Genomic DNA, 24,978 nt, shown 5'->3' on the forward strand with positions numbered 1-24,978 from the left:
GATGATAATAAAAATAGGTGGGTTCAGAATTGAAATGACTGAACCTAATGATGAGCAGTCATTAATGGTTGATTATCATGCAGAAAATTTCTAGTTGTGTCCAGGGTTATGTTCTAAGTTTATTATTTTAACCAATAGCTTATCAAATTTGAAGATAATACTAAGCTAAGAGGGTTAGCTAAAACAGTGGGTGACAAAATCTATGAGGCTAGAATAGGCCAAATTGACTAAGATTAATAAATTTAAATTTTTACACTTGGTGGCAAAAATATCAACTTCAGTTTGTAAAAAAAACTCTCATTATGAGATGTAAAATGGATAATTTTGATGACATTAAATTAAAAAGTTTTGCACATAGCCAATGCAACCAAGATTAGAATGGAAGAAGAAAGCTGGGAAACAATTTTTACAGCAGGTATCTCTGATAAAGGCATCATTTCTAAAACATATAGAGAACTGAGTCAAACTTATAAGAATACAAGTCATTCTCCAATTGATAAATGATCAAAGGATATAAACAGGCAATTTTCAGATGAAGAAATTAAAGCTATCTATACTCATATGAAAAAATGCTCTAAATCACAATTGTTTAGAGAAATGCAAATCAAAATAGTTCTGAGGTACCATATCACACCTATCAGATTGCCTAACATGACAAAACAGGAAAATGATAAATGTTGGAGAAGATATGGGAAAATTGGAACACGAATGCACTGTTGGTAGAGTTGTGAACTGATCCCACCATTCTGGAGAGCAATTTGGAACTATACCCAGAGGACTATAAAACTGTGCATACCCTTTGACCTAGCAATACCACTACTAGTCCTGATCCCAAAGAGATCATAAAAAAGGGAAAAGGACCCCCATGTACAAAAATATTTATAGCAGCTCTTTTTGTGCTGGCAAAGAATTGAAAATTGAGGAGATGCCCATCAGTTGGGGAATGGCTGAACAAGTTATGGTATATGAATATAATGGAATACTACTGTGCTATAAGAAATGATGAGCTGGCACATTTCAGAAAAACCTGGAAAGACTTACATGAACTGATGCTGCGTGAAGTTAGCAGAACCAGTAGAATATTGTACACAGTAACAGCCACATTGTGTGATGATCAACTTTGATAGACTTTGCTCTTCTCAGCAATGCAGTGATCTAAGACAATTCCAAAAGATGCATGATAGAAAATGCTATCCACATCCAGAGAAAGAATTATGGAGTCTGAATGCAGATCAAAGCATATTATTTTCTTTTTTTTCTTTCTCATAGTTTTTCCCTTTTGTTGATTCTTCTTTCACAAGACTAATGTGGAAATATATTTAATATAATTGTACATGTATAACCTAAGACATACCCTCTTACAGAGGGGGAAGAGGAGGGAGAGAGAAAAATTTAGAACTCAAAATCTTATAAAAGTGAATGTTGAAAACTAAAAAAAAATTATTTAAAAAGCTCTGGGTTATTTAATAATTTGATATGCAGTCTGACATGCCAGCCAAGGAAATATGGCTGAGAAGTGGGAAGAGGAAAATCTGAGTTTAAGAAGAAACTTCCTTATGATTAGAATGCTCCAGAGGAGAAAAGAGGTAGGTACCTCTCCTATAGCTAGCATGCTTCTCCCTTATCCTAATCCTTTTAAAAGTCTTCAAAGCAAACTAATTGTTAGAAATGTTGTGGAGGGGAATCTTTTTCAGGTACCTGTTATAGTCAATGACCTGAGATCCCTTCCATATTGAAGATTCTGTGACCCAGTTAAACTTTACTTGGCAATTCTTTGATACTTCAATGGAAACAAGATCACATTCATATGAGTAGATGCAAATTGCAATCTATGATTTCCTATATTGTCATTATTCCTTATACTGCCATATACATTCTACTTAAAAGGACTGATCCAATCAGCAGGAGTCTTTTTGGTTCTTTTAATATGTGCAACACATAGATGATCTACAGTCCTTCACTCTTATTATAGGAGTGGTCTACCTCCTTTCTCTGTTACACATGCTATTGATGTTTTCTATCACTATTCTTATGCACTGTATGGTTATTGGTGTATGCTACAGCCTACTTATACCTAATTTGTGCCTTTCCATTACCTCTTTGTTGTTAGCCCATTTTCAGCCACGTCTGACTCTTCATGACCCTATTTAAGGTTTTCTTGGCAAAGATAATGGAGTGGTTTGCCATTTCCTTCTCTAGCTCATTTTACAGAGGAAGAAATGAAGCAAACAGGGTTAAGTGACTTGTGCAGGATTACAGAGCTAGTGCCTGAAGTCAAATCTGAACTCAGGAAGATGTCTTCCTGATTCCAGGCCTGGTACTTTATCCATTATGCTATGGAGCTGCCCTCTACTACCTACCCCCTTGGGTCACCTGAAACACTATGACAACCAAGCAATGGTTTGATAACTTCGTGTTGGTTTTGTTGTAGACAGGCACTAGGTGTCCCTTCCAACTTTGTGATTCTGTAAGATCATGGAGTTTTACAATTTTACCACATTATAACATTGAGAATCAACTTCTGAAAACATGTCTGACAAAGAGATTATATCATCTCTCCATGAGCAAATGTCCAAATGGATATCCAAGAATTCTGATATAATTCTTTCCCCAAAATCCTTATTCCTCTTGCAAAGCAGTGACAGGTGTTTCCTTAGCTCCAGAGTGAACACTCCCTTCTCTCCTCTGACACTAAGACTATCCTGAAACAGGCCCTCACCTTACACTGGACTATTGCAATAGCTTTTGGTTAGTCTCTTTGCCTCAAATTTCTCGCTAGCAGAGATCTGACCATGTAAAAATATTAATAGTAATAAATACTATTAGATAAAATAACCTGCTCCCTTCTTACCTTTCCAGTCTCCTTGCACCATCATAACCATACTCTGCAATCTAGTGTCACTGACCTCTTTGCTGTTCCTCAAACAAGATGCCCCAGGTCCAGATGTTGAGTATTTTTGTTTCCTATACCTGGAATGCTCTCCCTCTTCATCTCCACCTCCCCTGGATTTTTTCAAGTTCCTGCTAATATCCCACCTTCCACAAGAAGGCTTTCCAGATGTCCTTTACTGTTAGTGCCTTCCTTCCGCTGATTATCTCACACTTATCTCATATATATTGTTTGTATAATTGTTTTCATGTGTTCTCCACTATTAGAATGTGAGCTCTGAGAGCAGGGAGTTTTTCATTTTGTTTTGTTTTGTCTGAAATCCCAAGTACTTGGTAAAGTGCTTGGAATATAGCTTAATAAATGTTTTCTGACTTCTTCCAATGAAATTCTATCATGACCAAAGATATGCAATTATTTGGAGTTCCTCATACTTGGATTTATCTGACCCTTTAGTTCAAGTCACAGAACCACAGAATGTCAGTCAAAAGGGATGACAAAGACCATCTTGGTGAGCCCATATCTGAAAAAAATGAACAATACAACTGATAAATGGTCAGTCATCCAGCTTTTGAAGACCTTTAGTGAAGGGAAGCTCCCTATCCTTCCGGTGTAGCTTATTCAACTTTTGAAGAGCTTTAGTTTTGGGGGAAGCTTTCCTTACTTTGGTCTAAATTTGTCTCTTTGCAAATTCTACCCAATGCTTTTAGTCCTGTCCTCTGGAACTAAAAAAGAGCAAGTACTATCCTTCCACTTTATAGCTCTTCACGTACTTGGGGACAGCTAGCATATTCATCACAAAAATTTTCTTCATGTTAAATATCTCCACTCCTGATTTCTCACGGCATGAGCTCAAGACATTTTACAATTCTGATTTCCTTCCCCTGGAGCCAAGAACTGAACACAGTACTCCAGATGTAATTTGAGCAACAGAGAAAATTTAACAAATGCTTGAGTGCTTATTAATGTGAAAGATAACAAACTAGGTGCATACAATGAAGAATGAGACATGTACATCATCATTGTCTTCAGAAACTCAATTTCAAGCATGATCAAATCAATTCTGAAATTCAAATGCTCCCTCAGTACCTCCTGCCCACAACCATTGGATAGAGTGAAGGTAGACATCAGAGAGTTCTTTCCAGATCCTCTATTTAAAGACAGGGCGCAAGGCAGATACCTAAATCACTTTCAATTTGGCTGCAGGACTGACACAATCCATTACCTTAAAGAAACACACACACACACACACACACACACACACTCTCTCTCTCTCTCTCTCTCTCTTATATAATCTGTGACAATGAATAGGGGAAGAGTGGTCCAAGACTCTCAGAAGGGATTACTTCTGATTGGGAGAGCAAGGAAAACACCATGAAAATATTAGGCCCTGGAGGTTGGATAGGATTTCAGTTGATGTAGACTGGAGTCAGGCAATAGTATGAGCACAGGATTTATTTATGTAAGAATTGTCATTCTCACCTCTGTAATACTACATAGCTAACCTAATTTTCTAAGAATCACTTTAGCTCACATACCCCTTTTTTAACCTCTTAAAAGCTCTACTGCAAAATATCCTACTTGACAGATCACTGGTATAATAAACATTCTATCCCTTTTCATTCAGTACTCTTAGCATCTACATAGCTTTTTAAATTTTACCTTGTTTGCTGGTAATTAAAGACCTAGAGAGAATTACCCTGATATCCCTTTCCATCAAGTAGATATTTCTCAGTACTCATGAGAATTCACGTAAATCAGTTTCAATTACCTTTTCATGTAACACTAACTTTATCTCTAATAAGAAAAGGAGGAAAGTACCTACTAAGAGCACTGCTGTTTCCTTTTCAACCAACTGTAGCATCTTACTTGAGACAAATTAACTAGTTTCCAATATATAGTATTTTCTCTTCCTTTTTTATCCATTGGGATAAAGTTCAAGTGATCAAAATTCAAAATCAAATTTTCCACACATTCAAATGAATGCAGAAATTCAAAACAGTATTTCCTTTAGCTTCTATACTCAAGATATTTACAATCTAGTTGAATTGTTAAAGTAATAGCAAATAACAGAAGACTCAATAAGACTGCTTGAGAGGATCAAATCCACCAGAGAAGGCTGGACTCTTGAGCAGGGAAGTAAGGGGACAGAGGGACAGAAACAGCTCACATTAAGTAAGAATAACTTCCATAATTAAAGACATCAAATGTATGTTTTGTTCTTGACAACATTAGAAAACCTACACTACTGAGGGAGAAGGATGATTGTTGGATAAAAAAAAAATTGCTAATGCTCCTGCATTAACATTGCGGGATCATTGTGTTCCCTTTTGAGAATTCTCTATAATATCCATAATATTCTATGTGAATACCTCCTTCAAATTTAGTTAATTTTCTTTGCTTCCTTCCTTTTTTTCCCCATAAATTTCTTACTTGAAATTTAAACTTTCTGAAATTTCTGGGTTTTTTTAATTATCCATTTAATTTTTTCTGCATGCCCATAAGATATCAACAGCTGAAATTTTCAAAATGGGGAATTCTTCTAGTTGTTAATTATAATTTGTTATATGTAATTTGATCCATGTTTGAATTTAATCCCTTATTCTTTTAGTTACCATAAGACATGTTACCATTCACTTCTAAATGAAGGCCACAGTAATTGTTTAAAATATACTGTATTTGTGAGAGACATTAAAAAAAACACTGATGAAGCACTTCATTTCCATAAGTATTACAAAAAGCAAACTTAATTTTATAAAACTATTTACAGGTGTATTGAATGACAAGGGAAAATAATACAAAATGGAATAATTTTGAAATTTGACATATTTATCCATATCTTCTTAGGACTAAAAGAACACACACAAAATATTTTTAAAACAATGAAATTCTGTTCAAAAGTTGTAGAAAATATATGTGCTAAATTACTAAGTCATACCAATTTAAGCTTAATAGATCATAGTATCACGAAATTTATAAAATTATCTAGCTCCTTCATTTTACAAATGAGGAAAGTGAGGCCCAGAGAGGGGAGGTAACTTGCCGTAGAATGATCACATATAGGTAGTAAGAGTCAGGATTTACAGTGAACTCTTCTGATGCTACACCAGGGCTCTTTCTACCACACCAATATTTGAAAACCTCTTATAAAATATGAATCCATCTCAGTAAGCAAAAATTAACTAGGTCTAGTCTGTGCATTTTGCCAAAGATTTAAAAACTGATTATAAAATACAATTTTAAAACTGATCTTCTTACCTTTATTAAGATATAGAGGTAGTAGTAAATCTACATTCAAAATTCTGACAAGAGAATAGAAGTAAAAACTTTAAGCACAAGCACTTTTCATCCTGAATAGGAAAGGCCTAGCCCAGGTGGCATGAAAACAGCCAGAATCACCAAAAACTGCATAACACAGTGCTCTGTGGCTTCTTCATGTATGCACAATGTGGGCATGACTATCAGGCAAGTCTTTCCAGCTGGGCCTGAACACAAATAATCATCATATCAGGATGTAGCATTACCTTCAAATATGAAAGTCTAAATAAACATATTGATACATCTTTTACACATATACAACATGAACATATAAATTAAGACAGTATTAAAAATTTGGCTACTAATATGGAGTAATGAAATGATAATTGTCAACAAATTCATACAAGGGCCCACTATATATCACTTCAATTACTATTTCAATAGTAACACAAATTTCTATAGCGCTTTAAGCTTTACAAAGCGCTTTCCTCACAACAACCCTGTGAGGTAGGTAATATACACATTATTCAGATGAGGAAACTTGTCCATTGTCATATTGCTAATTAGGGCTAGAGCCAGATCCAGTTCTCCTCTCTCCAAGCCTCATTTATTTTTTTTTAAATAGAATAGGGGTAAAGGAGTTTTCTCTTATTGTGTGGCTTCCTAGAACACAATTTCAGATTTATTTCTCTTCAGGACAATAACCAAATCATTTGACTTAAAATTCAAGTCCTACAGGAATTACGTACTTATTGCAAAAATTTTAAACATTTTATCCACTCACACTTAAGTTACTTGAAATACATGGCATTTCAAGGTGACCAATTTGAAAAAATTAAATCAATGACATGGTCCACAGTACTCCAAATTATGCAGCTGAAAAGTGAAAAATTTGGTTAGTAATACAGGTCTTCTACTTATGTACTATCATATATTTGGAAACCTCCTCAGTCAGGATGATCAAATTCCAAGTTTTTCATTCGCATTTTTTATATCATAAGTCTCTATGTGATGCAAATTGCCTTAAATGGCAGGTTGTGATATTGATTTAGCTGAATTCTTGTCTGAAAATATATTTTGCTCATCATAAGTAATTGCCCCAACTAAATACACCCTGAAATGTAATTTATACTAATAGACAAATTTCTATGGAACAGACTGAATTGGCACTTTAAAAACATTTTACATCACTAGGAATAATGTCAAAGACATTTCCCCCACATACTATATTTCATCACATACAAATATTTATTTGATATGACTTTTGATATTTGATTTAAAATTATGCATATGAAATATTACCTAGACCTAAAAATTTTCAATGACTATGTGTTTAATACACATCAAGATGTAAGAGTCTACACTTAGTTAACAAAGCAATAAAATAGCTAATCTGGTTATTTTGGCCATCTTTACCGAATAATTAGCAAAAGGGAAACGAGAAGCCTTTTGCATGGAATTATGCCTTGTTTTTATATTTAGAGCAGCAAAATCATTTACTAGTTAAAATTATATAAACAGCAAAAGAAAGAGTGGCTAATAAAATTATTTGGCATGTTTCTTAAAGAAGAAACCACAGACAAGAAAATGTGAGAATATCATTGATACAAGGATATGATTCGATATAATGAATGGCTGGAATTGGCATTTTTACTCACTGAACTTTTTCCACTTATCAATTAATTTACTATTGCACTAATAACTGTACATGAAGTTGCCAGCAAATTTGCTCCAAAATTTTCTCACCTTTAATCGTAAACAATACCTGTTAACTTAGATGTACAGAAAAAAAAAATCTTGTGCACTTGGGGTATGATCATCTATGAAAAAATACTTATCTCCTCACATCTTAGAAAAAGATTACCATTTTATAAAGTTCTGAAAGCACAGCCAGTCACAACACCTGTTCTCTGCATGTAATTGCTCATGAATTATTTCAAGCTCACAAAATTTTAAGTAGCACAGACATAAGAGACGGAAAGTTTTTATTTTGCTGACTCTCACACAAACCCTTTTGCTGAAAAGCATAAGACGCATGCACAGTGATGTATTTCGTAAAGAATAACTAAGCAATAATTCAGCTGTAAACAATAATGATATAAACAAAAGCTTAAAGGGATATTTTATGAGAATATTCACTAAAAGTAAAACAAAAGTATGAACAGGGGGTCCTTGACTTTAATAAGGAAAAATTCAAGTTAATATCAGTGCATGTTAAGAGCAATTAATTTTCCAAACATCTTGATACATAATGAACTTATAAAATAACAATTATTTTATTAGGCTTTTCCAGTCTGTGAGAAAAGTGTGTCAGTATAATCAAACAGCTAGATATTCAAGATGATTTTCATTCTAGTCACACTGCTACTTTGTATCACCAGCAAAGAACATAATTTAAACAATAACACGCTTTAAAACTTTACCTATAGTACACCAACTGGATATCCAGTTACTATGTGAAAAATAAGTATCATAATTATTTTTATGGAGCTTGATTATTATCCTAATTAACTAGTGGTGGTCGTGGTGGTAGGGTGTGTGTGTGTGTGTGTGTACTTGTGTCTTAAAAATATTTTCAAAGATAGTAAAAAATTTGTTCTAAATTTCATGGTAAAGGAAGTTTAAAATAAGTTTGGCATCATAACGCCACACATAGATCTGCCTATATCAGAGTTAAACCAATTTTATGCTGCTTATGTATGCCATACTTAAGTCTTCAAAGCTGTTACTTAAAATATAGTTTACTCACTCTGTCTTCAGAGAAGCACACTGTATTGTATTAAACATTATTCAATGTAATTGTTTTCATGATTCATCATGATTTAATTAGTGTCTCTTGCCTTAGTCACTGATGATGCAAATCCAGTAACAAAAATCCAGGGTCAACAAATCTAAATCTAGAATTGTGATCCTAAAGGACTACTATAAATGATAAGAAATTTTTAAAAAAAGGTAAAACACTCATTGCAAACCATTATCTTGTTCTACAGTTGAAGTGTTTAATGACTCAGTTGCCAAAATGCAATTTCTTAATTTGATTCAGTGAGCCACAAACCCTATTAAAGCTGAAAACTCAGAGAATCAAGGAGAGCAATATTAATCTTTTGCTTTGTGGCCAAGTCAAGATTTTTCCAACAGAATTGGAAAAAAAACCCAACTTTTTCTAAAGGAAGATCATTCCCTTAGTGCTGCTTGATGGAATAAATATCCCATTGCCTCCAAGAACAAGAATTTCTTGACGTGAGACAACTGCAAAGAGCATTGGCAGTAGCAGTGAGAACCTCCAAACAAAGGATTCAATTTTAAGCAGGACAAATACTGGCTGGCTATGGATTTCTTTTACTAACAGCCTACTGCGTAACCCATACATATCAACACTATAATCTCTAATCCAAATAAAAATTATATGATAGTAAATGGAATTATATGATAGTAAAATAAAAATAATTTTCTTTTTTACTAAATATTAAGTTAAAAATCAGACTAGTAGGCAAAAGGCACATGCTTAAAAGTTTAGCAGAAACATTTGAGTGCTTTATGTTACCTCAAATATACTCTTGACCCATTAAGAGTAAAAGAATAAACATACAATTCAAATTGATTGCTCAGATAATTACGAAGTAACAGAAAACTTAAATGATCTACTATTTATGGCACATATGTTCTAGTTTAGCTTAGCTGAAATCTTTATTAAACTGAACAATTTTTTAAATGCTTTCCTACAATTTGATTGGGTGACAATTTTAGCTTAGATTTAATTTTCATTACACTTTACACATTCTTTTGTGCACAGCACAAAGTGTGGAAATTAGGCTAATTTGATTAAAATTAGATAGTTAAATGTTTTGTATATGTAAGTCATTAAATCAGCTAATAATGAAATAATGAAAAGACTAGGTAAAAAGAGCTTCTTCCCCATGAACATTTCTTTTTTCTTTATACATTTCATGATCTAGGTATTAATTTCTTAGACTTCTGTAAAGAAACACACTGACTAAGAAAAAAAAACATCACATAACTGCAAAATACTAGCTTTGTTAGCTACAATTAGTATAGTCACAGGTTGTGGGGGGGAAAACCCAACCTAAAATAACAAAAAAAAAAGGAAGAATATATACTGCAAATTAATATCCAGGAATATATTCACTGATCAACTTGAGTTACATAAAAAATAACAAGCTATACACTTCCATTAATCTTCTGTAGTTCATCCAAAACCGACATTAAGTTCATGGGGAATGCAAGGTATAACATAACTCAGTATATCTATTCATATTACAGCAAATTCAAGAGTAAACTTGTAAAATTATGTATGCTTAACCAAGACCAACCACAAATAGGCTGAAGTCACAAACTGTAATTTATCCAATGTTCAATCAATAAGGCTTTATTTACACTTCTTATAAATTCAGGAAACACTTTGGTGAAACGTGCAGCTGTCTCTCAAGAGACAGGATAGCTCATTCCACTGATTGAAGACAGCATTTGCTTACACTTTAATACTAACCAACAGGCAGCCAATTACAGTTCCATATATCCAGGTTTTCACATATAATTTCCTTCCAGATTCTGTCATGAGCATACTAGCAGTCAGACCACCTAAGAATAGTAAAGATGGCAAAGTTTTCTTGAGGCTTAGTTTGGAATTAATACATTTCCCTGGAAACTTGCTTCTTCTTTGGGAATCTGGTGAATCATAGAATTCTATCATCAACCTATGGATACATAAAATAGAAGTGGAAAGTTGTTTGGTTTTTTCTGGGTAATTTCTTTCCTAATAGCTTATATTCAGTAATATAAAATGACAATGTAAAAAAACTATCTGTTAACATAATGCCATATGGTTAGGAAGTTTAATGTCATTTTCAAGGAATATAAATTTTTTGAGGTCTACAAAAATATGGATTAATTCAATCTATATTTAATCAACATCATTTCATTTAAAAAAATCTTTGTTAGAAAAGATGAACGTCTGGGAAGGAGAGGGGCAGAGACGGGAAAATCTAGGCAATATAAATAAAAATCTATTTAACAATAGAAAAATGGATAAGGAAGATATGGAAATAACTCAATAATCCAGTATTTAATATACGAAGTACATGAATTATATAGGTAGGAATCTCTATCTGACAAGAACTACTGGGAAAACAGGAAAACAATTTGGCAGAAATTAGGTTTATATAAAGTTCTTACGTCATGAAACAAAATATACTTAAAATGGATACCTAACCTGAATATAAAAAGTCATACATAAGTATCTTTCATAGCAAGAGCTAAGTAAAGAATTCTTAACATAAAAGGGGATCTAGATAATCACAAAAGTTAAAGTAGATTTTCAGGTGAAATTTAAAAAGCTTTTACCCAACAAATGCGGCTGTGGGTCACAACTCCACATGGGGTCGCAATCCACAGTGTAAGAAGTGCTGAAGGGGTTGTGAGTGGAAAAAGTGTAAGAAACCCTGAACTAATATAAGAAAAGAAGCTACTAACTGGGAAATAAATCTTTGCTTTAAATATCTCAAATAAAGGTCTAATAGCCAAAACATGTAGGAAGTCAAATAAGGACCAAAAACCATTTCTTAATAGATACACTTTCAAAATATATGAAAAAAGAAAAGATTTTTTTAAAAGTAATAATTGCTAATTAGAGAGGAAGCAAATTAGAAAGGTAAAGGAGAAAAGGTACTGACTCTAGGATCAGTGGACCTGTGATCAAATCCTGTCTCTACTCAAATGTGTCTCAGTTTTCTCATTTGTAAAATCAGTGTTAGACTAGACAGTTTCTGAGATTCCTTCTAGCTCTAGATCTATGCTCCACTGCAGCAAATCACTAATAAGAAAAATGCAAATCAAAACAACTTTCTGGATTCCCAACCAGCAAAGAGGCAAAAACATGCCAAAAGTAGAAAACTCAATATTGGACATGTTGCTCAAAGACAAGTACATTAATCCACTGTTTGAGTAATAATGAATTGATCCAATAATGATGGAAAGAAATTGGGAATTTTGCTAAATGAGTGACTAAAATGTCCATACCCTTTGACCAAGAGATCTCCAAGGAGGTCAAAGGGAAAAAGAAGTTCCTGAAGTAGAACTTCAGATGATAGCAAAGAACTGTTGCATGCAAGCCGAAACTGTTTCATTTTTGTCCTTGTATCCCTAGGAACCTGTCATGTTCCAGGAATATGGGGTTCCATATTGTTTTAAGTTATCAAGTACAAATTCTGTCTAGTATTTTAAAAAAATCATCACAATCTATCTCCAACCTAACTTTCTAAGCTTATATATAACATTGTCCCTGCCCCCCACCCCCCGGAACTTCTATATTGCAAACTTGTCTACTTGTTATTCATTGTACATAATGTCCCATTTCCTATCATGTCTGAAATGAAGTTCACGCCTCTTAGAATCTCTAGCTTTGAAACGATAAAAGGGATAATTTGGGAAAAGGCTAGGAAGACTTAAAATTAACAAAATCAAGAAATCATGAGTTGAAATCCAGCCTCAGACACTTGATATTTACTAACTGTGTGACCCTAGGCAAGTCACTTACCCTGATTGCCTCATCAAAAAAAAAATTCTTTTCTTTTCCTAAACAAATTCTTTAGTGTATGTATAGAGAATAAAATAACTCCAAATGAAAAAAAATCAATTCAATTTGTAAATTCTTTTAGTCACATAAAAATGAAGACACTTAACTTACTCACAGAATGAAATCTAATAGACATGGTTTGCATAAAAATTGTTGTAAGATGTTAAAGATGAAGATGTTCAGTCACATGCAGGACGGTTTTAAGTATACACATTACTTACTTATCTTTTATTTCAAAGCGGTCATGAAGCCATCTTCTCATAGACAACTGTTCTTCTGGGATATCTTTTTTGTCTATGCGATCAATATGAATGTGAACTTTTGGACATTCTTTGCAAAGAAATTCTAAAAAACAAAGACAAATGATACCCACATCCACTTTAATAAAATGAATGGAAAATTCATACTTTTTGGTTCCATATTGATATACAATAGTGAAAATCTGGTTATTCTACTTTTGCCATAATTTCAGAAGTTATTATAATTAAACTGATGATAGATTATATTTTTCACTTAATAAGAGAAGAAAACGCAAAATTCCTACAATGACAATTAAGATATTGAGTCTGTTTTTCACAATGGTGCAGCAAGAAAGACCTTGTAAAAAGCAAACAATTGAAAAAACTAGGGATCTAGGCTGTAAAGGAAAAGGAAGTCAGAATGCAGCAGGACCAATTCTTCTCTTCAGATGTAATCTTCTCTCTCTGTTTCTTTATAATATCATCCAGACAAAACTGGGATACCCTTAGAAATCTCTTCAGAGTTCAGCTGATTTTTTTCCCCATTCACTGGAATAAAAACTGTTTAGTCTACTACTCTAAAATTTCCAAGGAAGATAAAGTATTATAATCTAATATAACTCACAACTATTATTTTATAACTATAATATCTAACCTAGCACTTCTTACACAGCTGATAACTAGATATGCATATGTCCCAGAGTAGGAGAGAAATTTGGAGTTATAGAACCATCATTTGTCTGTGATGCTAAAGAAAGAGGAAAGAAAAGTTGTGTATTGGAATACCAGAATAGAAGAGGAAGCTGAGAAATGGGAAAATTCTCAAGGAAAGAAATGTGAATTCTGAGGGGTTTTTTTAAATTATTGTAATTTGTTGAGGTAGTTTGCCTCAAAGAGAACACGACTATGGAGTCCCTTGAGGGATGCGTATTTGAAGAGAAGATGAATCTTAGGGATTATAGATAGATTAGTCAGTCAACAAGTGTTTATTAAGTATTTACAAAATACTAAGCACTGTACTAAGCCCTAAAAATAGAAATAAAGGCAAAAATACAGTACAAGAAGCTTACAGTACAAATGGGAGATAAACTCAGCAAGAAGGTACTTGTGGGGAAGGGGAAAAAAAGTGGGAAAGGCTTCTTCTAGAAAGTAGTGTTTGAGGGGCAAGTAGGTGGCGCAGTGGATAGAGCTCCAGCCTTGGAGTCAGAAGGACCTGAGTTCAAATCCGGCTTCAGACACCTGACACTTGCTAGCTGTGTGACCCTGGGCAAGTCACTTAACCCCAATTGCCTCACCAAAAAAAAACGACAAACAAAAACAAAACAGAAAGTAGGGTTTGAGCTCATTCTTGAAGAATCAGGGGGTAAAGATGAGGAGGGCAAGTGTTTCAGACATGGAGAGAGCAGGCAGTAAAAGGGCATGGAGTTAGGAGATAGAGTTGGGGGGAGTAACATGTTTTAGGAAAAACACTTTGGCAGCTGCGTGTGGAGATTAGTGTGGATTAACATTTGAGCCAGAGAAATAAATGGAAATTGAGGGAATGCCCATCAACTGGGGAATGGTTGAACAAGTGGCGGTATATGAATGTAATGGAATACTACTGTGTTATAAGAAATGATGAGCAAGCAGACTTCAGAAAAACCTGGAAAGATTTGCATGGACTGATGATGAGTGAAGTGAGCAGAACCAGGAGATGTACACAGTAACAGCCACATTGTGCAATGACTACAGTTGATAGACTTAGCTCTTTCTCAGCAATGCAAGGATCTAAGATATCTCCAAAAGTCTCATGATAGAAAATGCTCTCCACATCCAGAGAAAGAACTATGGAGTTTGACTGCTGATCTAAGCATACTATTTGCTCTTTTTTTTTTCTTCTGTTTTGTTTTGTTTCCTCTTTCTTGTGGTTCTTCCTATTGATTCTAATTCTTCCTTACAATGACTAATGTGAAAATATGTTTAATAGGTATATATATGTAGAGCCTATATCAGATTGTATGCCATCTTGGGGAGGGAGGAGGTAAAGGAAGGGAAGAAAATTTAAAATTCAAAAGCTTATGGAAGTGATTGTTGAAAACTAAAAATAAATAAATTAATTTTTTTTTAAAAAACTTGAGCCATGGAGACTAACCAGACCAACCAGGACCTCCACGTGGGTGGCAGCTTAGAGCAGAGATAGGGACATTTGTAAGACATGTTGTAAAGGTAAAAATAATAAGACTTGGTAAGAGATTGGATATCTATGGTTTGAGTGTGAGTACAACCAAGGATGACAACAGGGCTGCAAACCTGAGTAAAAGAGAACATGCAATAGTAGTCCTTAATAGTTATGGTAAAATTTGGAAGAGATGAACTGGGGGAAATAGAAGTTCTATTTTGCACATGTTAAATTTGTCATATCTATGGGATTTGCTGTTTAAGATGCCCAGTGACAGCTGACGACATGAAACAAGAGCACAGGAGAGTTGTTAGGGAATGGACAAATAAATCTGACAATCACTTGTGTAGAGATGATAATTGAATCCATGGGAACTGATGAGAAATCACCAAATGAGATAGTGTAGAGAGAAAAGAGGTTGTTTTGTTCCTTGTTTCATTATTCCCTATACTTGGTATCCAACATCCATAACTTTTAATTAGCTAAACTTATTAATATACTGCAATTAACACATAAAGTGGTATCCTAATATATACAAAAATATTATTGATTTGTTTTTATTTGACAAAAAAGGTCAAGATTTTAATTTTCTACTATTATGGTCTGAAAACTGGGTTATTCAGAGTTTTAATCTCAGTTGGTGATCTAAATGCTATCTAGTAAGTACTAATAAGTATCTAAACACTTGTTTCAGGGGCAGCTAGGTGGCACAGTGGATACAGTGCTGGCCCTGAACTCAAGAGGACCTGAGTTCAAATCCAGCCTCAGACCAAACACTTGCCACTTACTAGCTGTGTGACCCTGGGCAAGTCACTTAATCCCATTGCCTAGCCAAAAAAAAAAGCCATCAATTAAAAGATGTTTGTTGGATCATTATTTTTGTTTCTTTCACACCAGATGTACTATTGCTGTTTTTTGGGTTTTCTCCTTGCATCCCCAGAACCTAGGATATAATAACCATGTAACAATGTTTGTTACTGTTTTTATAAATATATTATTTTTATGTTTGGTTTTCATGGATATAGCTTTGTTTACTATATGTCTTAAATCAAAGTTAAGTTGAAAAAGACTATTAATCACTCTTACTAAGATAAACAGAATATGGGGAAAAAATGAATGACTAAAGAAAAAGTGTAAGCAAATTCCAAAGGACTTGGTTATGAACACAAGGTTAGGAATAAATTTTTTTTAATTCCTTAATCTGATTTCCAGGTACCTTCTTAAAAAAAGAATTTGATTTTTAAAATATTTCCCCACCAGCATTTTTATTATTGTATGCCAGTCCAATTTTATCTAAAAGATCAGGGAGAAGGTATAAGGATGGAGTTGCCAAAGGGGATAAGGAAAAAAAGGAGGATCATTAAAAACAATGTTACTAAAACACAAGAGAATTCACAGAGGAGAACGGAATGAAGTTCAGAGGGAGATACAAAAAGGACAGTTTTGAAAGTAGTCATTTGAATATTTTTTAAGCAATAAACTTAGCAGAGATGAGCAATTTCATGTACCGTCATCTTTTTCTATTCTATTTTGTATGTAGAAATGATTTTTTGGGGAGGTAATTCATTAGTACAGATAAAAAATTGCAAGAAAAGAAGACTGGAGAAATACAGACATACATACACACACAGACACATACATACATATATACACACATGTATACAAATACACAAACTTAGAATACTTATAGCACAACTCAATGTGCTATGTCAGTGTTCTCCAAGTGGCCTTACAGACATGTAGTGATGTGTCTTTGATTCTCCCCCTACCTAATTTACACTAGTGACATATTTTCTGATTAGCTATACACTTCAGGTAAAAAGAATGTGAGCTAGTAATTATGAGAGAATTTGAAGAAACAGATGGAAAATAAATGTTTCAGGTCAGAAAAAAATCTCAACTACAAATCTGTGTAGGAAGACTTCAGACTGCACATAAGCAATTTACACGCTAATTTCTCTGCTTTTTTTGTAGGTCTAATAGCTGTTTGATATGCCTTAATGTGGTTCATGGTAAACATCAGTAAAATACAATTCAAGGATTCCAAATTAACAGTAATACCTTAAAATTGTATTACACGCTAAGTTTTTTAAAAATGCTTTTACATTATCACGAGAACATTTAAAGGGCATGCAAATTAGTCTCTGCCCCATAAATGACTAAGTTACTCTAAGGTATGTATTAACACAGAAAATAAAAAGGCTGCTATCAATTTTAGTTCAATTTTTAATTAATTTTTGAATGTATGTGGTAAAACTTATCCATCTATGCAAGCTTCCATTAAAAAAATAAAATAAAATTAGAAAAGTAAGAATATCAGACTCACCAGTCATAGAAGGTGCTTCTTTTCTTTTTCCCATTTGATCCACAGTACCTTCATATGCTACTGTAACATCATAAATCGCATCTAAGTAATTCTTCATACAGTCAAAAGCAACATATGTTGCCTTTATTCTTGGTGTCAAGACATGTTTTAACACTGCAAGGCCTAAGGAAGGAAAAACAAAATTCCACAAAAGTGAAAGGACAAAGAATAAAAAAAAAAGCCTATTCTATATGTTCCCTATTATAAAAAGAGTTGATTTGGTATCTATTATAATTTTAAAATGAAACTAGTAAGATCTTTCTGTAGGTGGTTCTTTTTAATTTCCAGAAATAGCCCATAATATATACTATCTTAAATTTCTACCAACTTTGGACCAATTTCCTCATTTGCAAAATGGTGGTAACACTTACCCTACCAATCCCTCATGGTTTTTTTTCCTTAAAATCCCTACCTTAAATATTTTCTTCTTAGCTTTTATCCATAAACAGAAATTTTTATATGGGGGAGTATAATACAATTTTATATCCTGAGTATAAATTTTTGGGAGTAAATTGCCAGAGCCTACAAAAAGTGTTTAACTTGAGTTCTCCAAAAAGTGATGGGCTTTAAGACCAAAGCTTCAGGGGAAGGGATAAGGGGAGATGAGGTAGGTAGGTAGGAAGAGGAGAGCTAAAGTATCAACACTTGTGATAGCATGTGAAAAGAATATTGGATTCTAATCTTAATTCTACTACTTACCACTTATGTAACCTTCAGCAAGTTCCATAAATATGGGAATTGACTAAACGTGGACCTAGTCAGTAAAGTTTTGCGATATTCTCTAGCACTCAATGCCAATAGGAGTAAAGATAAAGAATGATGGGAGCAATCCAAGGTTGCAGTTTGGAGAGGTTGGAGGTCATGGTTAGGATAAAAAACAGGGTTATAGCACAGGTAAAGATGCAAAGATAACAAATGATCAGAAAATTAATAAAAGAATTTTCTTGTGAGGCAATGAGGTTCCATTACTGAAGTTACTCAATCAGGAGTATAGACACCACTTGTTTGAAGATGTTTTAGAAGAGATTTCTACATTATGAAAGAGGTTGGGCCAGATGACTCCTGGGACCCTGACAAAGCTACGGTTCAGTGACTGGATCATTAAGTATTGGAGCACAATCAAATTGGATTTATATCAGAAATGTAAGTATAGTTCACCATTAGAAAAAGCATTAACACAGTCATAAGGTATAGTGTTAGAAACAGGATCTGTGATTTCATTAGCACAGGGAACTTCCTAGGTGAAAAAATCTCTACCAATGTAAGCCACTATCTTTTTTTGTAACTTAAAGAGCACAAAGATCAAGTGACTTGCCCAGGGCCATGAAGAGAAAGGACCTAAACCTAAGTCTTCCTGACTTTGAGGCCAGTTCTCTATTCATTATGCCCTGCTTCATCTCAACATGATCAACATAATCATTAAAAACAAAAGAAAACAAAAAATCCAGGATCACATTATCAATTGACATAGGAGCTATCAGAATAGTCTAGATGAGTTGAAAAGGACTGTATAAGTACTCATCATCTAAGAATGACATACTGTACTATTCTGTGTGAATCAAGGACCTCATGCTTCTATGATTAAAGCTTTCTGATTTGAAATTCTTCCACAAGTATATACAGGGACAATTATCACATCTTAAGCCTCAAGGGATGATAAAGCTGAAGGGACCCTATGGCTATCTAGTCCAAACCTCTCATTTTAAAAATGGGGAAATATGGGCCCCAAAAATATTGGTATAATTCTCCAACTGGCATCAAAAACACTTTCTTTACTCTTTCACTAAAAATTCTACTCTAAGAATGAAGGACAATTTTTAGGTATTGAGTATTATTGCCTTTATTTTGCAGATGAGGACATAAAGGCTCAAAAAGAATAGGTGACTAGACAAAAGAGATATATACATATGCACACAAATACACATACACACACACACACACACACACACACACACACTCACACACACATGTGTGTGTGTATGAAGGACCTAAACTGAAAATCTCATTTTTCCACTTCAACAAACTATGCTTAACATCTGATTATGTTACTAATAACAATAAAAGCTAATAATAAAACTTTGAAGTTTACTAAACATGCTACATGATTATCTCATTTGAACCTCATAATAATACTTTAAAATAGGCATTATACAAATATTATACCCATTTAACAAATGGGGCAACTGAGGCTCCAAGAAAAAGAAATGATCACCCAGTGGTCACATAGCTAATAATTTTCAGAAGGGAATCAAGCCCAAGTCTTTTTTGACTCATAATTCAACATTCTACCTATCACATTATTCCTCACTAGGAGAAAAGACAAGAAGCATACTTTTCTTTAACTACTACACCCTCGGAAAATTAGTTGCATAGAGATCAGCAATAGGATTGGGGGATTTCCCTATAAAAGTATTTTTACAATGGAGATGGGCTGGCATGCAAAACAAAATATATCTCCTAACCAACATATTTGATTTAAATCCTGGGAAGGATGTGGTTTAATTTATTTTCAGTCAAACCTAAAAGGATCCAAAAGATTATGAACTTATTAACTTAATTAGATAAAATATTTTCCTTCTTGGGCTACTGAATCTTATCCAATTTGGAAATCCAAAGGTTGAAAGCAATATTCATTAATAAAGCTGAAGAAAAATGACTTCTTGCTGAGATCTATAAAAGCAGGAATATTTTGTAAAATCTTGTAATAAAGTTCTGCAAATAAAATTTGTAGCTGAACATTTTGCAGAGGGACTAGAACAGAATCTAGTGGGATGGCACAATAGATGTAAAGGACTCAGTTGATAAATCTAACATACTAGGTTATCTTTTACTATTCTCAGTATAATAGTATTTGCAAACAAGTATTTGTCACCTATGAAGTAATCCTAGGGGTACTAGGGACACATATAAAAAATCAGTTCCTAACCTCATGGACCTTACATTCTATTTATCTTCCTAATTCTGTAAATTAAGCACTATTCTCTACACTGCCTCTTTAGGTACCCTTTATACTTTAACAGCTATAATCTGTTATTGTTCAGTCATTTCAATCATGTTCAACTCATCATGACCCCATCTGGGGTTTTCTTGGCATAGATACTAGAGTGGTTTGCCACTTTTTTTTCCAGCTCATTTTACAGATAAGGAAACTGAAGTAAACAGGGTTAAGTGATTTGCCCAGGGTCACATAGTAAGTAAAGCTGAATTTGAACTCAGGTCTTCCTTACTCCATGTGTGGCACTCTTTCTACTCCACCACCTAGCTTCTAGCAATAATCTATATGATGAGTATTCTCTATTCATTTGTCACAGTCTTCTAAAATGAATTTACCTCTGTGTTATTTTTTTATTTTTATATCCCCAGCAAGTGTTTTGGACACGAAGGGTGCTTAGGAATCATTTGCTCATTTTAAAATGAAACTTATTAACTCGTTTTCAAATAACATTGTTTTGAAGGCCAGAAAGAAGCACAACCAGGACAGATTTAAAGCTACAGGTTGAATTTATTATGTACTTAAAAAGAAAAAGAAACTACTTTATAGAAATCTGCAGTTCTATGTATAATTCTCTTTTTCTGATCTGTCATATAAATGAAAATGCCTATATTACTGAGTATGCTCAGAATAAAAAACAGATTTGGAAAAAGAAGATACCAGAAGGCAGACAAAAACCAAATAATTTCCTTTTACCACCTAAAATAATGCCCTGCTTCTTTGGCTCAGTAATGTTATAAAAGCACAATATTTTAAGTGGCCCAAAGAGCACATTTTCAATTAACAAGCTAAATATATTATTTCATATTCAATAGTTAAAAATAAATAAGCACCTAGTGGAGAAAAGCATTTCCTACCCTTTGTTATATGTAATTCTGTTTTGGGGGACATGACTAGACAAATTTATATATACTATTGAGTTTTTATCCTGTTTCAGATATTGAATTATGCAAATTTCTCACCCTTTACTCATCTATAAAAAGAATATAGTAATAGCACCTACCTCACAAATCTTAAAAGTACCATATATAAATTTTAGGTATTATTATTTACAGTTGCATGACATTAATTCCAACCCTACTACAGAATCTTCACATATAATTTAAGAACTTGAATCTTTAAAAGACTAGAATACAAGCAAATATCCTTAACATAAAAAATAAAATTAATTCCTTTAGTGCTCTAGTTAGTATTTTAATAGCTTTTAAGTGATTCAGGTTCATGATTAAAAAAATCAACACATTACTGTAGCTAATAGTAACATTCCTTTATTCCCTCCAGCTGAAAGTATTCCCTCCCTTCTCCAATTTTACTATGAATGAATGAATGAAAAAGCATTCCTCACCTAGTGATTCAACCTATCAGAGTTGAACCTTTTCATATATGGCAAGGCTGGGCCTCAGACAGAAGATAAGAGTTTGTCAATGAAACCATACTTTAAAACTTTCCAGCTTGATAGAAGCTGCCAGAGTTTGTATTCCACTGGCAAAGCCTTTGAGAACCCAAGGTTGCCTCTATGCCACAATGGGGCATCAGAGTAGGACTTCTGTAGAAGCAGAAAACCTTATATCACAAGGCACTAGAAGCAAGCCAAACTGTAGAGAACATCTACTCTCCTTTAGAGTGGATGTAAGAAATACCACCTAAGGCTTCTTTTTCTCCTATTCATCAGCCAGGATGAAAAATGCTTATTTTCTAGACTAGGAAATGCAGTCCAATAAACAATGTGAAGAGCTGACCTGTGAGAGAGAGCGTGTGTGTGTGTGTGTGTGTGTGTGTGTGTGTGTGTGTGTGTGTGTGTGTCTTTCTGTCTGTCTTATATAAACACTGAAATTATATGAGTTGGCCTCAAAATCGAAAAGGTAGAGAATTGGTCCTAGATTGCTTTTGGAAAACTGCAATGGTCTTCTAATGGTCTCAAACTTCTCCTTGAAATGTGTCCATCTTTTTTAATGTCAATGTCCTTCCAGTGATAATGTATGACTGCCAGTTGTGGAATATCGTAGTCTACTGCTAGTTGTGGAATATCATAGCCTCCAAAGAATTAGAGATGACTGCCACCCAGAGGCCAATGGAGTGGTGCTTGGTGGCTGGGAGTTGGGTAAAACATATTACAAACAATAATTTATCAAGAAGCAGGATAATGGACCCTATCACAGAAATGTGTAAGCATAAAAGAAGATGGACTACAACGTGGTAAAAAGTGATGGATAGCTAATTTGCTCTATTGGCATCTTTGCAATGTCAAGAGAAGGCAAGAAGAATCTCCAACATGTTCAAGGGACCATTTGTGTCACACCATAGACAAGCATGAATGGGTTGCTAAAAAAAATAATGATTCTCTTTTAAAGTTGACACTAAGAATGAAAAGAATCATTGTTTAGATGAAGTTAAATGCAACAGTATGCTAAATCAGAGAATTAAGATAATATTTAATAGAAAATTATAATTTTATATAAAAAAATAATCAAACTACATATATACAACAATGACAAATAAGAAGAAAGAAAAGTTAGCATATATTTTGAAAAACATCATTAAGTGATTCCCAAGGCCCATTTTCTTCACTTATACTTTTCAAATAACTACAATAATGCTACTAGTTAATTTTTTTAATCTATGAAATGCAAATTAGCTTTTATAGCATCTGACTCACCATTAAGTGTGGGTCAGATAGAATATACTAAGATTATGAACAATGTTGGGTACTCCTGGTACAATGAACAAAGAAAATTTCCTCATTTTAAGATGTAAATTTCACAATGAATCAAGATCTAACCTTCTGTTTAATAATTATACAAAATATAAACTACTCAGTAGCATTCAAAAAAAAGAAACTGAAGGAAATGACTCTCTTACAGTACATATGTAATAAAGAATGTATATATACATTCACAGAAAGTAACAATAATCAGGAGGAAAAGATGAACCACTTTATGACTAAGTTTTCTAGTCTAAATATCTCATGTGCTTCTCGTTTCAACTCTATTCAAGAAAAATTAACTTAACAGATGGACTAGAGTTTTCCTTTGTTTTTATTTTCAACTAACAATTTATTGTGATCTCAGAGGAAAAAAAACAAACTAGGAAATGCAGTTTTTTTAGATTACACTGTCCAGAAAGCTTAACTTCCTTTGTGCACAGTGAGGAAAAAAATTCAACTCCATATTCACACTGAAAATAGGTCACCAATAAATAAATTAGAAAAGTTAAGAATTTCAAACAACCTAGTATTTAAAGCTTAACCCTGATAGGCAAATTGTTTATGTAACTTCCTTTGAAGACTTCTTACAGAATTCTTTTTTTTTTCAGAAAAAAGTAGATGATCAAATAAAAATAACCAGGAACATAGAATCAAAAATAAAACTGTGCCCTGACTCTGACAATAAGGGGCTTTGTGACTTTTAACAAGTTCTAATCTACTTGGTTCCACATCTCTCAAAAGAAGACATAGTTCCTAAATGTTTCACGCAGGTGTTATAAAAATTAAAGCAAGGTTTTTAAAATGATCATTATAGGCTACATTAGTCAATAAAATTACTAAAATCATATAAAAAGGTAAACCAGGTCCATCTATCTTTTTACACTTAGTAACAAAAACCTATCTCTCCTCTAAACTTCTCTATTTCTATTAGGGGCACCATTATCCTTTCACTCACCAAGTTCAAAACTTGAGAATCTTCTCTCTCAATGTCTCCTTTCCCTCCCAAATATCCATATCTAATCAGCCAACCAAATATTGTCAATTCTACCTCCATACCATTTCTCCTATTTGTCTACTCACAGAGACTCTACATCCCAGAGTTCAGACAAGAGAGGATAAGTGCAAACTAGAATAGAGGCTAAGTTAACATAAGGGAAGAGATAGAAGAAATGGTATGGAAATGGAATAACCTAAGTGGATTCTGTTTCTCCACCTTCTCTAATCTGTTCTCCATATAGCTATCAATCAATATTCCTATAAAAACATCTAATTTATCTAATCAAAAATTTTTAGTGGCTCCTAATTACCTTTAGAATAAAATACACAATTCTCAGTCTGGTATTTAAAATCCTCCATAATCTATCTCCACCTACTTTCTAGACTTATTTTATAATACTATTTTGAATGCATTCTTCATTCTAGACAACTTTCCTACTAGCTGTGTCCTGAACTTGACATGCCATCAATCAAATGTTAATGTCTTTATACTGACCTCCATGCCCAGAATACATTTCTTCCACACAAATCCAGCTTCATTCAAGGTGCAATTCAAGTGCAATCCTAGAGGAGAGCTTTCCTGAACCCTAGAGGTGTTAGCACTTTCTTCTAGTGCTATTATTTTTTACTTCCATTTCTCTATTTATGGGCACTTATTTTATGTATTTTCATTTTAACATACACTGTTAATTTCTACTTATTTTCACTTATACTAGTAACTACTTTTCAACATTAAAAATTTCCTCCCAACAGCATTTATGAGGCACATATTTTGAAGAGAACAACT

The 24,978-nt window shown here is 33.6% G+C and overlaps 1 protein-coding gene across 2 annotated transcripts in view; it reads right to left on the minus strand.

Annotated features, from left to right (window-relative positions):
* Nucleotides 1–8,113: 8,113 nt before the first annotated feature.
* AGPAT5 (1-acylglycerol-3-phosphate O-acyltransferase 5) overlaps nucleotides 8,114–24,978 on the minus strand; it is a 61,387-nt gene continuing 44,522 nt past the window's right edge. For both annotated transcript variants that reach the window (XM_020985284.2, XM_020985274.2), the window contains 3 exons: nucleotides 17,461–17,622; nucleotides 12,959–13,082; nucleotides 8,114–10,860 (listed from right to left, as the gene is read on the minus strand). In XM_020985284.2, the coding sequence (XP_020840943.1) occupies nucleotides 10,635–10,860; nucleotides 12,959–13,082; nucleotides 17,461–17,622 (512 nt within the window). In that variant the 3' untranslated portion in view covers nucleotides 8,114–10,634. The remainder of the gene's footprint in view (nucleotides 10,861–12,958; nucleotides 13,083–17,460; nucleotides 17,623–24,978) is intronic.

This window comes from Phascolarctos cinereus, unplaced genomic scaffold (genome assembly GCF_003287225.1).
Source record: "Phascolarctos cinereus isolate Bilbo 61053 unplaced genomic scaffold, phaCin_HiC Scaffold_2;HRSCAF=192, whole genome shotgun sequence".
In the NCBI taxonomy this organism is placed as follows: domain Eukaryota; kingdom Metazoa; phylum Chordata; class Mammalia; order Diprotodontia; family Phascolarctidae; genus Phascolarctos; species Phascolarctos cinereus.